Source organism: Balaenoptera borealis (assembly GCF_965194805.1).
Source record: "Balaenoptera borealis genome assembly, chromosome: 4".
Taxonomy (NCBI): Eukaryota; Metazoa; Chordata; class Mammalia; order Artiodactyla; family Balaenopteridae; genus Balaenoptera; species Balaenoptera borealis.
Window position 1 is genome coordinate 3,482,641 of NC_138861.1, and position 18,089 is coordinate 3,500,729.

General features: G+C 52.3%; 1 protein-coding gene across 9 annotated transcripts in view; it reads left to right on the top strand.

Moving 5' to 3' along the window:
- The window catches only part of FNIP2 (folliculin interacting protein 2), a 115,810-nt gene that overhangs the window by 88,602 nt on the left and 9,119 nt on the right, over window positions 1-18,089 (top strand). For all 9 annotated transcript variants that reach the window (XM_082391313.1, XM_082391314.1, XM_082391306.1 and 6 more), the window contains 2 exons: window positions 3,509-4,634; window positions 5,307-5,463. In XM_082391313.1, coding sequence (XP_082247439.1) covers window positions 3,509-4,634; window positions 5,307-5,463 — 1,283 coding nt within the window. The remainder of the gene's footprint in view (window positions 1-3,508; window positions 4,635-5,306; window positions 5,464-18,089) is intronic.

Genomic DNA, 18,089 nt, shown 5'->3' on the forward strand with positions numbered 1-18,089 from the left:
AGGGCCTGTCACTTGGCCGAGTCTGCAGTGACCCGTCAGGCCTGCACGTCCGCTGTGCCCCAGGCCCCGTCCCTCTGCGGGACCCAGGGCCCGGTGACACGCAGCTCAGCCTTGGGCAGCCTGCTGCCCGGTGGGGGAGAAGGGCCGTGTTCAGGACGCCCCGATCACTCCCCCGCTGGGGTCAGCAGAAGCCCGCGAGGGACACAGTGCAGTGCAGAGGGTGAGGACGTGCGCAGGCGGCTGGACCAGACCCCAGCCTCCGGGGCAAGCGCCCGGACCCTCTGGGCCTCCGTCTCTCCGACTGTGAGACGGGTGGTGATGGCTCATGGCTGCCGAGGGAGTTCCACCGCTTGTACGTGAAGCCCCCCGTTACCGACACTGCTGTTGCAGATGTTGATACGGGGGAGGCACCAGGAGGGGGGCATGGGGGGAGGGGGCCTTCAAGGAAGACACACTTGAGGAGTCGGTAGAAGGGCAGCATTTTCCAGAAAATAACGGCAGTCCGGGGAATAGCGCAGCAATCTCGGGAAACAGCGTGTTGTAACAGTAGTGAAAGCTGCCTCCGTGAGCCAAGCGCTGTTCTGGGCGCTTTCTGCACGTGTTAATTAGTTAGACTCTCATTCTAACCCTGGTACTGCGTCCTCACTGTAGATTATAAAGCTGTCTTTCCGTGTGCCCGGGGTCATGAGATACGGGACATTACGTGGTTAAAAAAAAGGCACAGACCCTAACATTTATCACCTCAGCCATTTCTAAGTGTGCAGTTCGGAGCGTTAGGTCTGTTCACATCATCGCGCAAGCTCGTCTTCATTTAGTAAAATTATACCCGTGCAAAACAAAGGCATCCACTCTAACATTAGTAGCTTCATCAGTCCTGGACTCCAAGGTTGCCTTCACGGTCAAGGTCCAGTAAGTCTGTTACCTTAGTGATGCGTCCTGTGGAGTTCGGCTCTGAGGCAGCAGTGTTTCCATACACAGCTCTCCACTTCCTACAGGTTAAACTGTTGTCAACTGTGTTTTAATAGCCTTCTTTGTTTTTATTTTTTCCCATGTATGATTTAGTTATTATAATGCACAACACGAAAAGTTAAATGCATTGCTAAAAACTGTCATTCTGAGTGGACTTTTCAAAGTGTTTTTTTTTTGCCAGATTTTGGGTATGTAAATCTCTTCTTCTTGATTAACACTGGGGCTGATTTAACACGAGTGTGTCATGAATTCCTGATGTGGCCATGACACCCCGCAGCCATGGGCAGATGTGATCACGGGAGGTAACAGTAACGCTCTTAGTCAAGAAAGTTTTCTCAAACAGAAGTGCTTGTGCTGACATCAGACGACAGTTCTGAGTCGTTTCTCTGAAATCTCACATGGTTTCTCAGTCAGTTGCAAAAGTCTCAGAGATAAAGTTCTACTAGGCCTTCGCCTAGCCCCTTTTTTTTTTTTTTAATTTATTTATTTATTTATGGCTGTGTTGGGTCTTCGTTTCTGTGTGCGGGCTCTCTCTAGTTGTGGCGAGCGGGGGCCACTCTTCATCGCGGTGCGCGGGCCTCTCACTGTCGCGGCCTCTCTTGTTGCGGAGCACAGGCTCCAGACGCGCAGGCTCAGTAGTTGTGGCTCACGGGCCCAGTTGCTCCGCGGCACGTGGGATCCTCCCGGGCCAGGGCTCGAACCCGTGTCCCCTGCACTGGCAGGCAGACTCTCAACCACTGCGCCACCAGGGAAGCCCCACCTAGTCCTTTTATAGAGAGGATTGTGTGATACCACTCCTCTCCTGCCCTTCAGCTGTTCTCAGGAGTCTTACCCTGGAAACCCTCTCTAGAGGGGGCACCTGTGATGCGTGCTGTCCCTTTTCCCTCGGCCTTAAACCTGACAGTGTGATTAGTCCTGTCTAACAAATGCCTCTCCTCCTCGCGCCGGATGGAGCCCAACTTCCCGAGCTGTTCTTTGTAGCTGCTAACCATGCCTCCCCTGCCCTTTATTTAGCACCTTCTCGCGTTTTGATGCACTCCAGCCTCCTGATTACTCCTGGCATGCTTTCTGACTTAGGGTTGCTTACACAGATATGTAAATGAGGCAGGTCCATGCGAGACACTCAGCACTGTGCTTGCACAGTCAGTCAGTGTTGGCTTTTTGTTGTACCTGTCAGTAATACTTTTATCAACATATGGAAGGTGCGACTTACCCAGTGTCGCCGTCAGGTTTTATCACATGCGATAACTTTCATAGGCACTGGGCAGACCCTTGTGATGAGGAGCCTGACACGTCTGCCTTTCTTCTTCCACCTGTAAGCCAGGTGCTCGTGCTGCATTTGCCGGCTTTTAATCAGCGTGTCAGGATATAAGTTATGGGGCATTTTTCTCCAGTAGGGTTTTCATGTGAAGTAATAGAAAAAAAATGAGATTCATTATTCATGAGCAGGTGATTTTCTTCTTGTTAATCAAATTGATTCTTCTTGGTGCCTGTGTGTATTGAGCGGACCATTTCATTAAGCGTTTTGAATTGATTCACTTGCACTTTCTGTTCAGAGATCCCGGAATTTCACCCCAGGGCCTTTTGTCCTGGGATTCTTCAAAAAGATCTCACCATTCTAGTTTCCAAGATAAATTATTTGGTTTGGTCGCATATTCAGGGCTCTGGCTTTAGCCTTACCTTGGGGAGATGGGATCAGCCAGCCCACTGAGCTGCCTGGAAAGGCCCAGCAAGCACCTCGAGGGACTGTGTACACAGCACTGCACCCTCCGTACACTGGCACTGCACTGCCCCCAGTATACACCAGCACTGCACCCTCCGTACACTGGCACTGCACTGCCCCCAGTATACACCCACACTGCACCCAGCATACGCCAGCACTGCACCCTCTGTGCACTGGCACCGCACTGCCCCCAGTATACGCCAGCACTGCACCCTCCGTACACTGGCACCGCACTGCCCCCAGTATACACCCACACTGCACCCTCTGTACACTGGCACTGCACTGCCCCCAGTATACACCAGCACTGCACCCTCCGTACACTGGCACTGCACTGCCCCCAGTATACACCAGCACTGCACCCTCCGTACACTGGCACCGCACTGCCCCCAATATACACCCACACTGCACCCAGTATACACCAGCACTGCCCCCTCTGTGCACTGGCACCGCACTGCCCCCAGTATACGCTAGCACTGCACCCTCCGTACACTGGCACCGCACTGCCCCCAATATACACCCACACTGCACCCAGCATACGCCAGCACTGCACCCTCTGTGCACTGCACCCGATACACACGGGCACTGCACCTGAGCACCCAGAACAGGGCTGATCCTGGCAGGCCTTCCAGGCAGACGTTACGTTGCAGAGGAAAACTGAAAGATGGTCCTTCTAGGAATTACCCTTGTGCCTCAGCCAGGCGTGTGAAGAAGCGATGTTGGCCTGGGAATAGGTCACCTGTATCCCTCCTGTTCGGGCTGACACAGCCTTGGCACGCTCACCCAGACGACTTGTCTCTCTGTCCGCTTTGCCTCTAGGCGACCTTTACGGGGCCATCGGCTCTCCGGTGCGACTGACGCGCACGGTGGTGCTGGGGAAGCAGAAGGATCTGGTGCAGCGCATACTCTACGTGCTGACCTACTTCCTGCGGTGCTCGGAGCTGCAGGAGAACCAGCTGACGTGGGGCGGGAGCTGGGGGCCGGGCGAGCGGGCGCTGCCCGGCGGCAGCATCACCACGGCCCTGGAGAGGGGCGAGGTGGAGGAGTCCGAGTACGTGGTGGTCACGGTCAGGAGCGAGCCCGCCCTCCTGCCGCCCAGCCTGCCCGCGACGGCGGCCGAGGGGCCGCACGCTGACACCGGGGACCTCTGTCCCCAACTCGCCGGACAAGGAGGCCGGGGCCCGGAGCACAGCGCCGCGGCCCACAGCATCCGGAGACCTCGGGGCGCGTCGTGCGGGGACGACGAGAGTACGAAGGAGGCGCCCCGCGGCGGCTCCGCCAGACCCCCCAGCGGCGCGGGTGCGTGCGTGGGGCCGGCCGGCGGGGAGGAGCCGGGAGGGGAGACGCCCAAGAAGCGGCCCGAGCGCTCGGCGGCCAGGCCCTGCCCTGAGGGCCGTCCCTGGGACAGGCCCCCCTGGGAGAAGGTCACCTTCCACATCGGGAGCTCCGTGTCTCCGGACTCGGACTTTGAAAGTCGCACCAAAGCGATGGAGGAGCGGCTGCGGGCCTGCAGGTGTGCGGAGCCAGCGCGCCGAGCCCCGGCCGGGCCCGGGGAGGCCCGGGACCGGCGGGCTCCGAGGTGCTCCCGGGCCCCCGAGGCATCTGCGGGGGCCCGCGGCGTCAGGACCGGGGCCGCCCAGGAGGCTGCGGAGTCGCCCGGCGCACCTGCCGCCCGGTGCGCACCTGCCGAGCCCGCGCGCGCGCCAGGGAAGCCGTGGGGTCGGGGCGGGGAGCACGCGGACGGGCCTGCGCGGAGCGGGTGCGCGGCCGCCGGCTTCAGGGCGGAAGGAGGCCTCCCCCGGAACGAGAGCTCGGACAGCGCCCTCGGCGACAGTGACGACGACGCGTGTGCGCCGGCCTCGCCGGACCTGGGCCCCGGCAGCGACGGTGACAGTGAGCCTGACCGGCCCGAAGGGGCGCCGGAGGTGGAGCTGCCGCTGCCCAGGTAAGGCCGGCGTGGCGGGGGGTAGGGGGGCGGGGGGGGCGGGGAGGGGACAGGCCGGGGAGGTGCTGTCGGTCCAGCCGGCACCCACCGGCACCGCTGCTGCGGGCTGCCGCAGGGCAGGGTTCTGCTCTCCGAGCGTTAGTGCCCCCAGACCGGCCTGCCCTTCCTCAGCGCAGCTCTGAGCCAGGAGCTGGCGGTGCCTTTGCAGCCCCGGGGACACTGGGGGACGCTGAGGGGCGCGGTGGCGGTGGGAGCGGGGGTGTCATCTTCCGTCGCCCCTGTGGCCGCGGACACGCAGCCTGCGAGGTGGTGGGTGACATCCTGCGGGTCTCTCCCGCCTGCCGGTCAGAGCAGCTTGACGCGCTCAGGAAAAGCCCCTCTTCCTGAGGCTCCGTCCGTTGACGCTTGGTCCGTGAAGCAGTACCTAGAGAGTCCTTCTGTCCTTCCGCTGTCCTGGCTGCGCTCTGAGCAGGTGCGCTGAGTTCCTCAAGCCAGACTCGGCCAGGACCCCCTCACCACGCACACGGACTTCCCCTCCACCTCCTGGAGGATTTGTGACTCGAACCGCCCCGAATCCGTTCTTCTCACCTGGGTCCCCGGGGCTTTGTTCCGGCGGCAGTGCCAGAAGGCAGCGCGTTTTCGCGTGGGTTCTGACGGCCGGTGTCACCTTAGGTTTCAGAGCATCAGCAGCCCGAACGTGAGAAACTTCGGCCGCTCCCTCCTGGCGGGTTACTGCCCCACGTACATGCCGGACCTGGTGCTTCACGGGACCAGCAGCGATGAGAAGCTGAAGCAGTGCCTGGCGGCCGACCTGGCCCACACAGTGCAGGCGAGTGATGCCAGCCGGCGCCTCGGGCTGCTGCCCGGGCCGGGGGGCGGCCAGGGGTGTGCTTGGCCACGGGTGCGATCGAGGGATTGTCGCTGGAGCTGCCGGCAGGGTTGCAGGGACCCGCGGGGCTGGTGAGCCAGCCGGGGCTTAGCGGCAGCTGGAGGCTGTGAGCACACCGGGCGGGCAGCAGTGGGGGAGGGAGGGGGCTTCCTGGCTGCAGGAGCACGGCCGGGCCGGGGACCCCACCTCTCTCTCCTGCAGCCTCTGAGCTCTCGTGGTGCCCCCCGCTGGCTGAGCCCAGCCGGAAGCCACAGAGCAAGGTCGCAGCTGATGCAGACGCGGTCCCAGGGCCCACGGAGGTCACCTCCCGAGCCCCCCGAGCAAAGGGTGGATCTGGGGGCGGGTGGGTGGGGCAGACAGAACAGTCAGCACAGATGGTGACAATGGTGTGCCTTCACGGGGAGGACCAAAAAGATGTCACATATGGTTTGCCTTTTAGCCGCTCCTTGCAAGATCCTAGAAGTAATTTATTTTAACTGATTTGTCATTAAGTTCGCTTTGATGGCTGCATGAGAATGACTGTACAGAGATTAACAAGTCTTTCTGGAAGACTGCCTTGTGTCTGCTGCTAAGCGCTTCTCCGCTCTCTGCAGCGTGACAGGACCTGAGCAGCGATGGAAATGATGTCGATCTGACAGGCCTGTTTTCAATTGAGCTGCTCTTGGACAGATGTGCAAAAATAGCTGTTCTGCGTTGGAAACATACTGTATCTTGGGCAATAGGGAAAGTCCTCATCGCATTAGGAAAATTGAAACTTGGCTAGTTACCTGTCTCCTCGCCCAACAAATCCTTTTGGAGGGTGGACAGAAGGCAGTGGGTACTGCCTTTGACCTTGAGCTTTTCCTCTGCGAAGACCAAACGTCCAGCAGGCACAGGCCAAGCAGGCTGGAGGTGTTGGTGTGAAATGGGAGGAAAAGCCCGGTGGTGAAGCAGATGCGCTCACCCCCCTGAACGGGGAGGGAGGGAGATGGGGAGAGGGCGGCCTGAGGCTGGGGGTCCGCCCGGTGTGGGCGTTGGTACCACGATCCTGACCCGCCCTGCTTTGTGCTTGGCCGTCACCCTCCCCAGGCTGGCGCTGGAAGGAAGCAGTGCCATTAATATTCTGTCTTCATAGTTGTCACGAGCACTGTGTCCTTGCCTGTCACCTCAGAGGCCCGCACGTCGGTGACCTCGGAGAAAGGAGATGCCCTCCTTGGACGATGCTCTTTCGGGGTCGGCTGAACCACGCGTGGAGGCTCAGTGGTTCTAGGGCCATGCATGTGTTTAGTGCCCGCCCCACTGTGGACACGCCATCTATCGACTGGTAGCCCGTCTTGCCCTTATTATCTGCAAAACCATACGCGACGCTTTTTATGTCTTCCATAGGCTGACAAGTTCAGAGGTTTGTGTATTAGGTTTTCATGGTGACCATCTAGCTCTCTAATTCTCATATTTAGGAAAACAAAGCCATGTTTCCTCTGTTTGTACTCTTAAAGACGTGTCATCTCTCATTTTCTCTTCCTTGCAGAAGTAGTGTTTTCACACTGCAGCTGTTCTCACCTCTGTAGACTGTGCAGTCAGCCTGAGAGATGGAAAGTTGCTGACCGTAAAAACCTGTATGGTGTCAGATTGTGGGGACACGCCCCGTGCAGCCGGCCTGGGTGTTAAGAGGAAACTGTGAAGGGGCATAAACGATGTTTAGAAGTGTACTGCATTCAGGATGTGTCTGATTAGCATTAGTGGAGTTCTCGTGTCACTTTGGCACGTTCTTCTTAATGGATTTGGCTTTTGAAGTAAGCGTTCCATTTAAACTGCTTCTCAGACTGGGGCCCTGCTCTGTGGCAGAGTTTAAATAAAAATTGCCATTGATGAATATTTGTGGAAAAGTAAATTAGGAGGTTTGGGGGGGGCGTTATATTGAATTTACTGCTCCCTAAAGCCTAGTAATTATTTAAATTCTAGAGTGTGTTATCAGAGGAAGACGCAAAGGCCCAAGAACAAGTACATGAGCAGAGTTAGGGCTGAAGTAACAGCTTGCTGAGGAAGGGGGGCTCGGGATACATTGCTTTACCGTAATTTGCTTCTGAAAACCTGTTTTTCGGACGTTAATAATTTCTAGTGTTCATGCCAGACTTCATCCAGCTTTGAGATTCATAATTGTTTGTAGAGAAGGATTTTTAGTAACTGTTTAAAAGCAATTGATTTACATTATTGATCTGTTCTCTAGGCCTGTGCACAATTGGATTGTAAAATCTGTCTTACGTAAATGCATACTTTTGTAACCTTGGTGGACCAGCTTGCGGAGTGTCTTCTCTCACTGAGGCATTGCATCTGGAGCTTCCAAGACTAAGAATTTCTTTTTGTGCATTTCCTTACCCTAGTCTCTTATGAAAGAAAGATGTATCAACTTTATTTCACTCATTTTGATTTTTATTATTGGCTTCCACGTGGTAAGATTCTGATGGTCTTTAAATATTTAAACACGTGTTCTTGTTTAATCCACATGCCACCTCTGTTCTGTCATCGGAACTGTCTCTTTGCCTTCTAACATGTAGATTATACAGCTGCCTTCAATTAGGCTGAAGTCATATTTAGTTTCATTCTTTTCCTGCCGCATCTAAATGCGAATTCTTTCTTCTGTTTTCCTTTTGGCTTTAAATGGTGAGGTGGGAGAGAGAGGGTGAGAGAGCCAGCTTCACTCTGCACCTGTGACTGTCAAGGAGCTTTTTCTCTCTTCTTCTCTCACGTGTCTTGTCCGCCTGTGGGTACTGCTGACGGGGGCCGGGGCAGGCATTAAGTTACGGGGCGGACCCCTCAACAGCGCCCGTGGTCCAGAATGATCGATTCGCTCTCCTTCTCCACCTTATCACAACTCCGAAGCCTTTAGCGACTGACGTGGAGCCTGTTTCCGACAGACACATAGAGCACATAAAACAAAACGACTCCAACACGGTGGGCTCGTGGTCAGGGTGAGGGAGAGTGGGCAGTACAGGCAGGGACGTCAGCCCTCCTCAGTCTAGAGCAACTGTTGGGTGGTACGTTTAAAATGCTTACGGTGAGAAAAGAAGGAATTGGAATCTTTAAAAAGACCGTCTGTTATGATACACGACTATTTAGATTTGTAAAAGAACCGAAGAGAGATGCTGAAATGGAAAAATGCAGTCATGGAAATTAAAACTCGGGGGTAGGTGAAAGAGCAGAGCAGATTACATACAGCCAGAGAGGATGAGAGTTTGTGAAAGAGTGACCAGATGCAGAACTACCGCTTTGACTGCAGCTCAGAGACAGAGGTACGTGAAAAAATACGGAAGAGCAAGTAAGAGACCTGGAGGCTTGAGTGAGGAGGTTCTATCGTGCCTACGGAAGGCGGGAAAGAGAAACAGCATTTGAAGGAAGAATGGCTGCGATCTTTCAGATGAAGTGAGCCCACTGACTCCCGAGTAGGGCAGATATAAACAAACCCGCGCTGAGCGGCAGGACATCAAAGACAAAGGACACTTGTCAGCAGCCAGAGAGGAGGCATGGCCCCTGTCCTTCAGGAGGTTGAACTCCAACAGGTGATTAAAGACATAAGCAGTGAAAGCAGAGCCCACAGCGGGGGGGGAGGGGGGCAAGGAGGCACGGGACAGCCTGGGGGCTTCCTGGAGGAGGTGACGTCTGCAGTGGGGATGAGCGGAGAGAGGGCGCGGGGGCCGGGCTCCCCCAGGGCCTGCAGACCAACCACAGGCAGAGCCGGCTCTGCCGCCACGGGAGCTTCTGTCTGTCTGTCTCTGTGACTGCTGTCGGGAGAGCCCGGGCGCTGAGCATTTAGTGTTTAGTATCCTGGATGACATTGTAGGCTGGGGAAGTGTTGGAGGACGGCGAGTGGTAATCAGGTTCCTGTTCTCTGCGCGGATGTGAGACTGCAGGTTTTCAATAAAAACTGGCCAGCCATCCACATGTGTCCGCGTCCTGAAGGCGCCCTCGGCCGTCCAGAAGTGGGTGGACTGGCTCAGGTTGCTTAAATCCTCGGTTCCGAGGACGTGGACCCTACGGAGGTAGAAGAATAAAAACGGGGTCCAAGGACGTTTAACCCAGAGCAGGTGCTGAGACTGTGGCCCTCAGGGCACTGATCGTCCATTTTCTCTCTGTGACCAATTCAGGGATTTACTTGAAGCCATGTAAGGGCTGCTGTTGTTAAGTCGTGGGACTATAACGTAACGGGCGGGGGGGGGATTTCTTTGAAAGGTGTTTTGTCATGTCACATTCTCTGACTCAAGTTCAGTTTAATAAAGTTATAGAACTTGACAGAAATATCTTCTAGGAAGTGATGAGCAAATTGACACTCAGATAATACCCAAGAATCTTATGTTTTATAATTCAGAATGTTTCAGAGTAAAATAAAAGAAACAGAGAGGTTCTTCCCATTACCTGAGTCATAAATCACCTGCTCCCTTTGTGTGTGAAAGAGGCCACCCAGTGGCTCGTCCTGGTCGCTGAATCTGCACTGTTGTAATCAGTGAGCAGATTCTAGAGCTGGTTGTGAGTACCAGCGTCCATCTGCACACCTGTTGCCTATGATCCACATGTGGGCTGGCATCTTTGAGGATTCACGAAGGATCGGTTTATTTTTTTTAATTAATTTATTTTTATTTTTGGCTGTGTTGGGTCTTCGTTGCTGTGCTTGGGCTTTCTCTAGTTGCGGCAAGCGGGGGCTACTTCTCATTGCAGTGCACAGGCTTCTCATTGGGGTGGCTTCTCTTGTTGCGGAGCATGGGCTCTAGGCGCGCATGCGGGCTCAGTAGTTGTGGCACGTGGGCTCAGTAGTTGTGGCTCGTGGGCTCTAGAGCGCAGGCTCAGTAGTTGTGGCACACTGGCTTCGTTGCTCTTTGGCACGTGGGATCTTCCCGGACCAGGGATCGAACCCGTGTCCCCTGCATTGGCAGGTGGATTCTTAACCGCTGCGCCACCAGGGAAGTCCCGAAGGGACTTTTAGAGTATGTATTGGGCAATACCAGCAGCTAAATATGGGAAGTTTCTTAGCAAAGTCATAATAGAGGTGACCGTGTTTTCTCCTCCTGTCATTATGTTGCAAGTGTCATTCCCACTTGTTGCAATCTTGTCTTCCAAGGGATTTCCACCCTGACAAGGTCCTAGGGTTTCAAAGTAGAGGGCTTGGCAGGCTCATTGAGCTACGAGTCAGAAGCACTTGAATGAGTTCCTGGATCCTCTTTCTGACGTGCCGAGATACTTCATGAGCTCTTGCACTTCTTGTCCTCGCGTTCCTCTCTGTAGAGCGGGACTGCATCCTGTGTACCCACGGCAAGAATGGCTTGATGAACTCATCAGTAGTCGAAGGAAGCATACGTGGGAGCTGGTACTTTGCTACTCTTGAGTTAGAAATAGGTAACCACCACCCAGTCAAAAAATGGGCAGAAGCCCTAAGTAGACATCTCTTCAAAGAAGACATACGGATGGCCAAGAAGCACATGAAAAGATGCTCAGCGTCGCTAATTACTAGAGAGAGGCAAATCAAAATTACAATGAGGTATCACCTCACACCGGTCAGAATGGCCATCATCAAAAAGCCTACAAATAATAAATGCTGGAGAGGGTGTGGAGAAAAGAGAATCCTCCTGCACTGGTGGTGGGAATGTAAATTGATGCGGCCACTATGGAGAACAGTATGGAGGTTCCTTAAAAGACTAAAAATAGAACTACCATATGACCCAGCAATCCCACTCCTGGGAATATATCCGGAGAAAAACATAATTTGAAAAGATACATGCACCCCAAATGTTCACTGCAGCACCATTTACAATAGGCAAGACACAGAGCAACCTAAATGTCCACCGACAGAGGAATGGACAAAGAAGATGTGGTACATGTATACAGTGGAATATTACTCAGCCATAAAAAGGAACGAATTAGTGCCATTTGCAGCAACGTGGACGGACCTAGAGATTATCATACTAAGTGAAGTAAGTCAGACAGAGAAGGACAAATACCATACGATATCATATATGTGGAATCTAAAAAAATGATACAGATGAACTTATTTACAAAATAGAAATAGACTCACAGACATAAAAAACAAACTTATGGTTACCAAAGGGGAGGGGAGAGGGATAAATTAGGAGTTTGGGATTAAAATATACACACTACCGTATGTAAAATAGATAGGCAACAGGGACCTACTGTATAGCACAGGGAACTATATTCGAGATCTTGTAATAACCTATAATGGGAGAGAAGAAAAAAAAAATATATATATATATATATGCATAAATGGGTCAATTTACTGTATATCTGACACTAGTGCAACATTGTAAATCAACTATATTTCAATAAAAATTTTTAGAAAGGAAAAAGGTAACCATGTGAAATGTGTTAGTCATTTAAGTGCAATACATGGAAAAGAAGTATGTTAATAGTTGTGTGGATGACTTAATAGGAACTGGATTGAATCTAAAAATAAAGAAATAGAGAATTGTTCAGCAGAGCCGCACGCGTTAGACATTTAGCACATGCCTTGCCTTTTGTTATGCTCATTTCCGAGACTACGGAAGAAAAACGTGATTTCTCTCCTTGAGTTACTTATGAAATCACTGAGTAGACAAGCAGATGTGAAATCCAGAGCAAGTTGAGGCAGTGTGATTCAGTGCCAGACAGTGGACGCGGGGAGTCCTGTTGAGGGGTGCAGGGGCGTGGGGGCCCAGGCTGGGCCCCTGAAGAACTGGAAGACATTCTGGGCCCAGCCCGAGTGACAGGTGGGCCACCTCCCTGCCCAGAGCAGGGAGTTGTCCTGAGGGCGCCCCGGAGGGGAGCGTGTGCACGTGACGGTGGGCCCCGACGGGAGCTTCCAGGGTGGAAGGAGACAGGTTTGAGCCTAAGCGTTGGGGTGTCCGTGCTGGAGTAGGGCTCCGGGTTGGGGAGGGAAGTGGTGCTGCGAGGGTTTGGGGGACGTGGTTACGTGGAGGTGGTGGTGTAGGGAAGCAGCCGAAGGCCCCCGACAAGCGGCGGGCGCTGCACTTCGTGTTCCACGCTCATTTTTCTCACAGACACTCTCAACCAAGTACGATCACACCTGGCAGACGTAGACCCTGAGGCCCAGGTGAGTGGCCACTGAGGCCCAGGGCTAGTAAGTGATGGAGGTGACAGTTAAGCCCAGTCGCGCCCAGCTTCAGAGCCTTGGCTCCTCGGTGAAATATCAGATCCAAGCCCTAAGGACGGAGCTGGAGGGATTGGGCTTCTAGTAGGTGTTTGAATCATTCAGTCGTAACGTTTTACAGCATTTGTTAAAGTACTTAATTTCTCAAAAGCACTGCACCATGTATGTTGTTGCTGATAAGTGTCTGTATTTGTGTGTACCCTGGTGTGTACGTGAAGTTGATAAACTCGTGAACTTAAGAGACCCGCCTGACAGATTTCACTATTAATTACTTCTACAGTTAAGATATGGCTCATAAGGAAAAGTAATAAGAAGAAGCATCATATAATTCAGTGTTTCCTTTGTTTATTGTGGTTCTCTGTATGCCTTAAAAAGCCTTTGGACTTCCCTGGTGGTGCAGGGGTTAAGAATCTGCCTGCCAATGCAGGGGACACGGGTTCGAGCCCTGGTCTGGGAAGATCCCACATGCCGCGGAGCAGCTAAGCCCGTGCGCCACAACTACTGAGCCTGCGCTCTAGAGTCCGCGAGCCACAACTACTGAGCCCATGAGCCACAACTACTGAGCCCACACATCACAACTACTGAAGCCCACGTGCCTAGAGCCCGTGCTCCACAACAAGAGGAGCCACCGCAATGAAAAGCCCGCGCACTGCAACAAAGAGTAGCCCCCCGCTCGCCGCAACTAGAGAGAGCCTGCGTGCAGCAACAAAGACCCAATGCAGCCAAAAGTAAAAATAAAATAAAATAAATAAATTTATTTAAAAAAAAAAAAAAGTAGAGCCTTTTCTAAGAGGAATTTTCCATTGAATACCAGGCAGGGCGGAGGGCGTGTGTGGGTGAGTGTTCCTGTGATAATCCAGGCGTGGTCTTCTGGATCATGGAGTTCTTTAAATTCTAAAAGCTTAGACATTGACTAATAAGCCACACCATGATACGGTTGAACTGCCCTGTCTTTAGTGGGGTTGTGTTTCTTTGGGGAAGATATGTATCAGAAATCTCCAGAATCACCAGAACTTCAGCTTCTCTGACCTTAGAGAAGTTTAAACCAGATCAGAGCTGGCCAGCCAGTCACCCTGGTGCCCCTCAGATTATAACTTAATCTAAGTTATAGACATTTTTGCTCTCTCTCCAGGATTCATTTCTTTGTCTTGACTGTTTACATTTCCCTCTATTTCCATCTTCCTTTTAAAAGTGTTTTTTCTTCAGGAAATAAGTGAGTAACTGCTAGATGGTGTACTTAGAGGCAGTTGGGTGTGTTCAGGGAATTACGTGTTAGATATCTAGGAGTCCGAGGATGTGTAATTCTTGTTTCTTCATTTCATTGAAGTCGAGTTGATTTACGGCGTTGTGTTCATCTCTTCTGTGCAGCACAGTGACCCAGCTACAGAAGTATGTTCTTTTTCGTGCTCTTGTCCACTGTGGTTTGTCACAGGATGCTGAGTGTCGTGCCCTGTGTGATTGCTTTTTAAGGTGCTCCCCTGACAGCTCTCCGTGGTTCTCTGTGTCCCTGGATCCTGCACACGTGGTGGCACCGCGCTGTGTTGGGGCTGCACGTGCTTGCCTCCCCTGTCACCGCTGTGCTTGACCTGGGCCCCTTTCTCGAGGGCCCGGTCCTGGGCTAGGAGCTGGGAGTCCAGGGAGAGAAGAGTCGGCCCCTCCTTCAGGGGACGGGCTCTCGACCTCCTGTCCGTTTGTCCCAACCCTCGGACCTAGCCTTCTTCAGTCTGTGCTCAGGTTTCCGCCAGTGATTTAAAAATGGCTCACGCGCACTTTCTTTCTTTCACGGTTCTCTGACCCATTTCGTTCTTCCTCGTAAGACACCTGAGCCAACTCCTCCGTCGCTCCTCTGCTGTTACTGCCCCTGGGCCTGCAGCCTCCTGGGGTCACCGGGACCTGGACAGCCTTCCATCCATCGCTTCCCCAGTGAGCCTCGCCGCCCTCGTGCCTGCGGCTCACTTGCGAAGGCGGAGCTCTGTGTGTGGTTATGGGGCCCCGTAACCTGCTGTCTGTGTGCTTTCCTCGGGCCCACACGCTGCTCCCTTCCCTGTCACGGTGCTGGGGAAATCATTTCGGAAATTGAGCTGAGCTGGAAACTAGGGCCCACATTACCTACTGCAAACAAGTAATCCAACAAAAGCTAGGTTTTTACCCCAACCCTTCTCAGCCTCCTGGGCCCCCTGCTCACAGGGAAATCTCAGGGGAGGGGCATCTGATTGGCCTGGCTTGGGTCCTGTTACCACGCCTTGCTAGAGGGAGGTGCTTGAAATCCAGGTGAAAGGGAACTGGCATGCATTCCACTCACTGTACGTACGTTGGCCTCTGGTCTTTGATGATTATATATATACTTTCGGAACGTAAGTCCCTTGAAGAAAAGGTCTCAGTATAGATCTGTTTTGTGCTATACCCAGCACACTGAATTTCTGATAAATGCAAAGCATTGAAGGAACTTGAGCTCAAAATACAAATCTTTTAAATTTCCAAATTTCCATTTCCTTTGCTCACAAGGACCAGGTACACTGATGGCAAGTCATCGTCCTCTTGCTGCGAGTTTATGACACACGGATTGAGCAAGAACTTGCAGGAACTTGTAAAGGGAAGTCATTGCAGCCCTGTCTTTACTTTCTGTTTTGGAGAGTGTGTGAGGAGGGTAGGACTGAGGGGTCACAAAAACCTGCGGGTGAGAGTGGGAATTTAGGGTCATTGTGTGTGTGAGCATTTCGACTGTTTGGTGAGCAAGTCTTAAAAAATGAGAGCCATCCTTGGGAAACTGGGCTTCATTAATTCAAGAATCTGCTTTGCCACATTCTTTATTTCTCACGTTTAACCTGTGCTTAAATAAATGTTGGGCCGCTAGACTTTGCCTGATTTGCTATTCTTCTCAATGGGGAAAATATTCTAAAACGTGAAAGTTTCCGTCCTGGATACAGTTGAGGAAAAAAGTTCTCATTCAGCCCGCCAGTCACTTCCCTGTCTGTGGGAAAGAGCGCAAAGATTGAGTGGAAAAGCCGCAAACGAGGGAGCCAGACCACCTGCTGAAAGTAAGCGTGACAGCAGACATTTGGGTTTCCATCATCGGCCTTCCCACTACTAGTGTTAAGTCGTAAAAAGCTCAGGTCTCGGTCACCCGAGACAAGGTCGTGTACCTGTGTGGGTTCTTTGCTGCAAGCGGCAGAAACCGACTCTTGTTAATTTAACCGGAAGGGACTTCATTGGAGGGATATTAGGGATCCTTAGAAATGGTAAGGAGACTGAAGAACTAGGCTTGGGGTCGGCAGGAAACAAGGCCCCTGTGGAAGTGCAGGAACCAAGCATCGCTGTGGGTATTCGTGGTGGCTTTTGTCGAGCGGGAGCGCGGTGACCCCAGCGGCTCCCGGCCTCCTGGCTGCGTGCTCCAGGCAGGTGGCCGGGAGGGAGAGTCTGATTGGCCCAGCTTGGGCCCTGTTCCCACCCTGTGACAGAGGGAGGGGCCTCCAGGATTTACCTGGGAAAGGTCCTTCTCCAAAGGGGAATCAGGACGAACCTAGCGCGAGGGGCCACCACAGGGCAGCGGAAGGAACCGCGTGACAGGAGGAGGCCAGGCCCTCTTTGCCTTCAGTGACTGAGGGTCAGAAAGGTGTGCTCGAGGACGCCGGCTTCGAGGTGCGTTCCGTCTGTCTCCATCTCACTGTGTACCTGCCCACCCCCTTCTCTCTCCTAGTTTGGGGCTGGAGGGCAGTCCTGTTGTGCCCTTGATTTGCACGCGTGTGGGATCCTGAACACATGTGTCAGAGGAGCTGGTGGTGAAGCAGTTACACTGTGATCAGTTTTGAGAAATTCAATTTTTTAGGCCGTTTCCCTTTTTTTAATTAATTTTTTGGGAGTATAGTTGATTTACAATGTTGTGCTAGTTTCTGCTGTGCAACAAAGTGAATCAGTTATACGTATACATAGATCCACTCTTTTTTAGATTCTTTTCCCATACAGGTCATTACAGAGCATTGAATAGAGTTCCCTGTGCTGTACAGTAGGTACTTATTAGTTATCTATTTTATATATAGCAGTGTGTATATGTATCCCAATCTCCCAATGTATCCCTCCCCCTTTTTCCCCCCCAGTAGCCATAAGTTTGTTTTCTACATCTGTGACTCTATTTCTGTTTTGTAAATAAGTTCATTTGTACCATTTTTCTAGATTCCACATATATGCGTTAATATACGATATTTGTTTTTCTCTTTCTGACTTACTTCACTCTGTATGACAGTCTCTAGGTCCATCTACAGCTCTACAAATGACCCAATTTCATTCCTTTTTATGGCTGAGTAATATTCCATTGTGTGTATGTACCACATCTTCTTTATCCATTCCTCTGTCAATGGACACTTAGGTTGCTTCCATGTCCTGGCTATTTGTAAATAGTGCTGCAGTGAACATTGGAGTGCATGCATCCTTTCGAATTATGGTTTTCTCTGGATATATGCCCAAGAGTGGGATAGCTGGGTCATATGGTAGTTCTATTTTTAGTTTTTTAAAGAACCTCCATACTGTTCTCCACAGTGGCTGTATCAATTTACATTCCCGCCAACAGTGCAGCGGGGTTCCCTTTCCTCCACACCTTCTCCAGTGTTTATCGTTTCTAGACTTTTTGATGATGGCCATTCTGACCAGTGTGAGGCGATACCTCATTGTAATCTTGATTTGCATCTCTCTAATGATTAGTGATGTTGAGCGTCTTTTCACGTGCCTCTCGTGGGCCATGTTCCTGGACGGCGTCAGTGTTCACCCCGTTGGCCCCGTGGCACAGTTTCCTAGTTAACCTGCTCCATCCATCACTGCCCAGTTAACCGAGGATTTGGTATTTTAAGTACGTTCATCAGTAGCCGCACTTGTGCCTTTTGGCCTCATCTCGATACACAGCTCCCTGGCCAGTCTGACTTTAGTTGTCCTGGAGTTGATTTATGCGTGTAGCACATGGTTTCTGAATAAATATTGCCTCGTGATTAAAGCTATGCCTTTCAGGGGCTGTTAAGTTACCCTGCCAAGCCTTGTGATGGGGAAAATGGCAGTAGACTCCTACACCTTATTCTGACCGTCTCCATTTTAAAAGGAGGGTGCAGAGACTTCCCTGGCGGCCCAGTGGTTAAGACGCTTCCATTGCAGGGGGCCCGGGTTCGATCCCAGTTCAGGGAACTAGGATCCCACAGACTCGTGGGAAAAAAATAAATAAAAATAAAAAGCATAAAAGGAGAGTGCAGTCTTCCAGAAGGAAACGGGCTTTAATGTCCTGGGATGGAGGGAGACCACAGGCCTTTTTGCTTACCTCTGAATGTTTGGTGACGTTTATAGTGTGCCCCCTGGGTGCAGGTTTGTCAAGTTAACATTTAAATGACTATGGGATGACACCCCAGTTTGGGTCCCTGTAGGGCTCGGGGCTCCCGGGGCTCCCGCCACCACCTCTGCC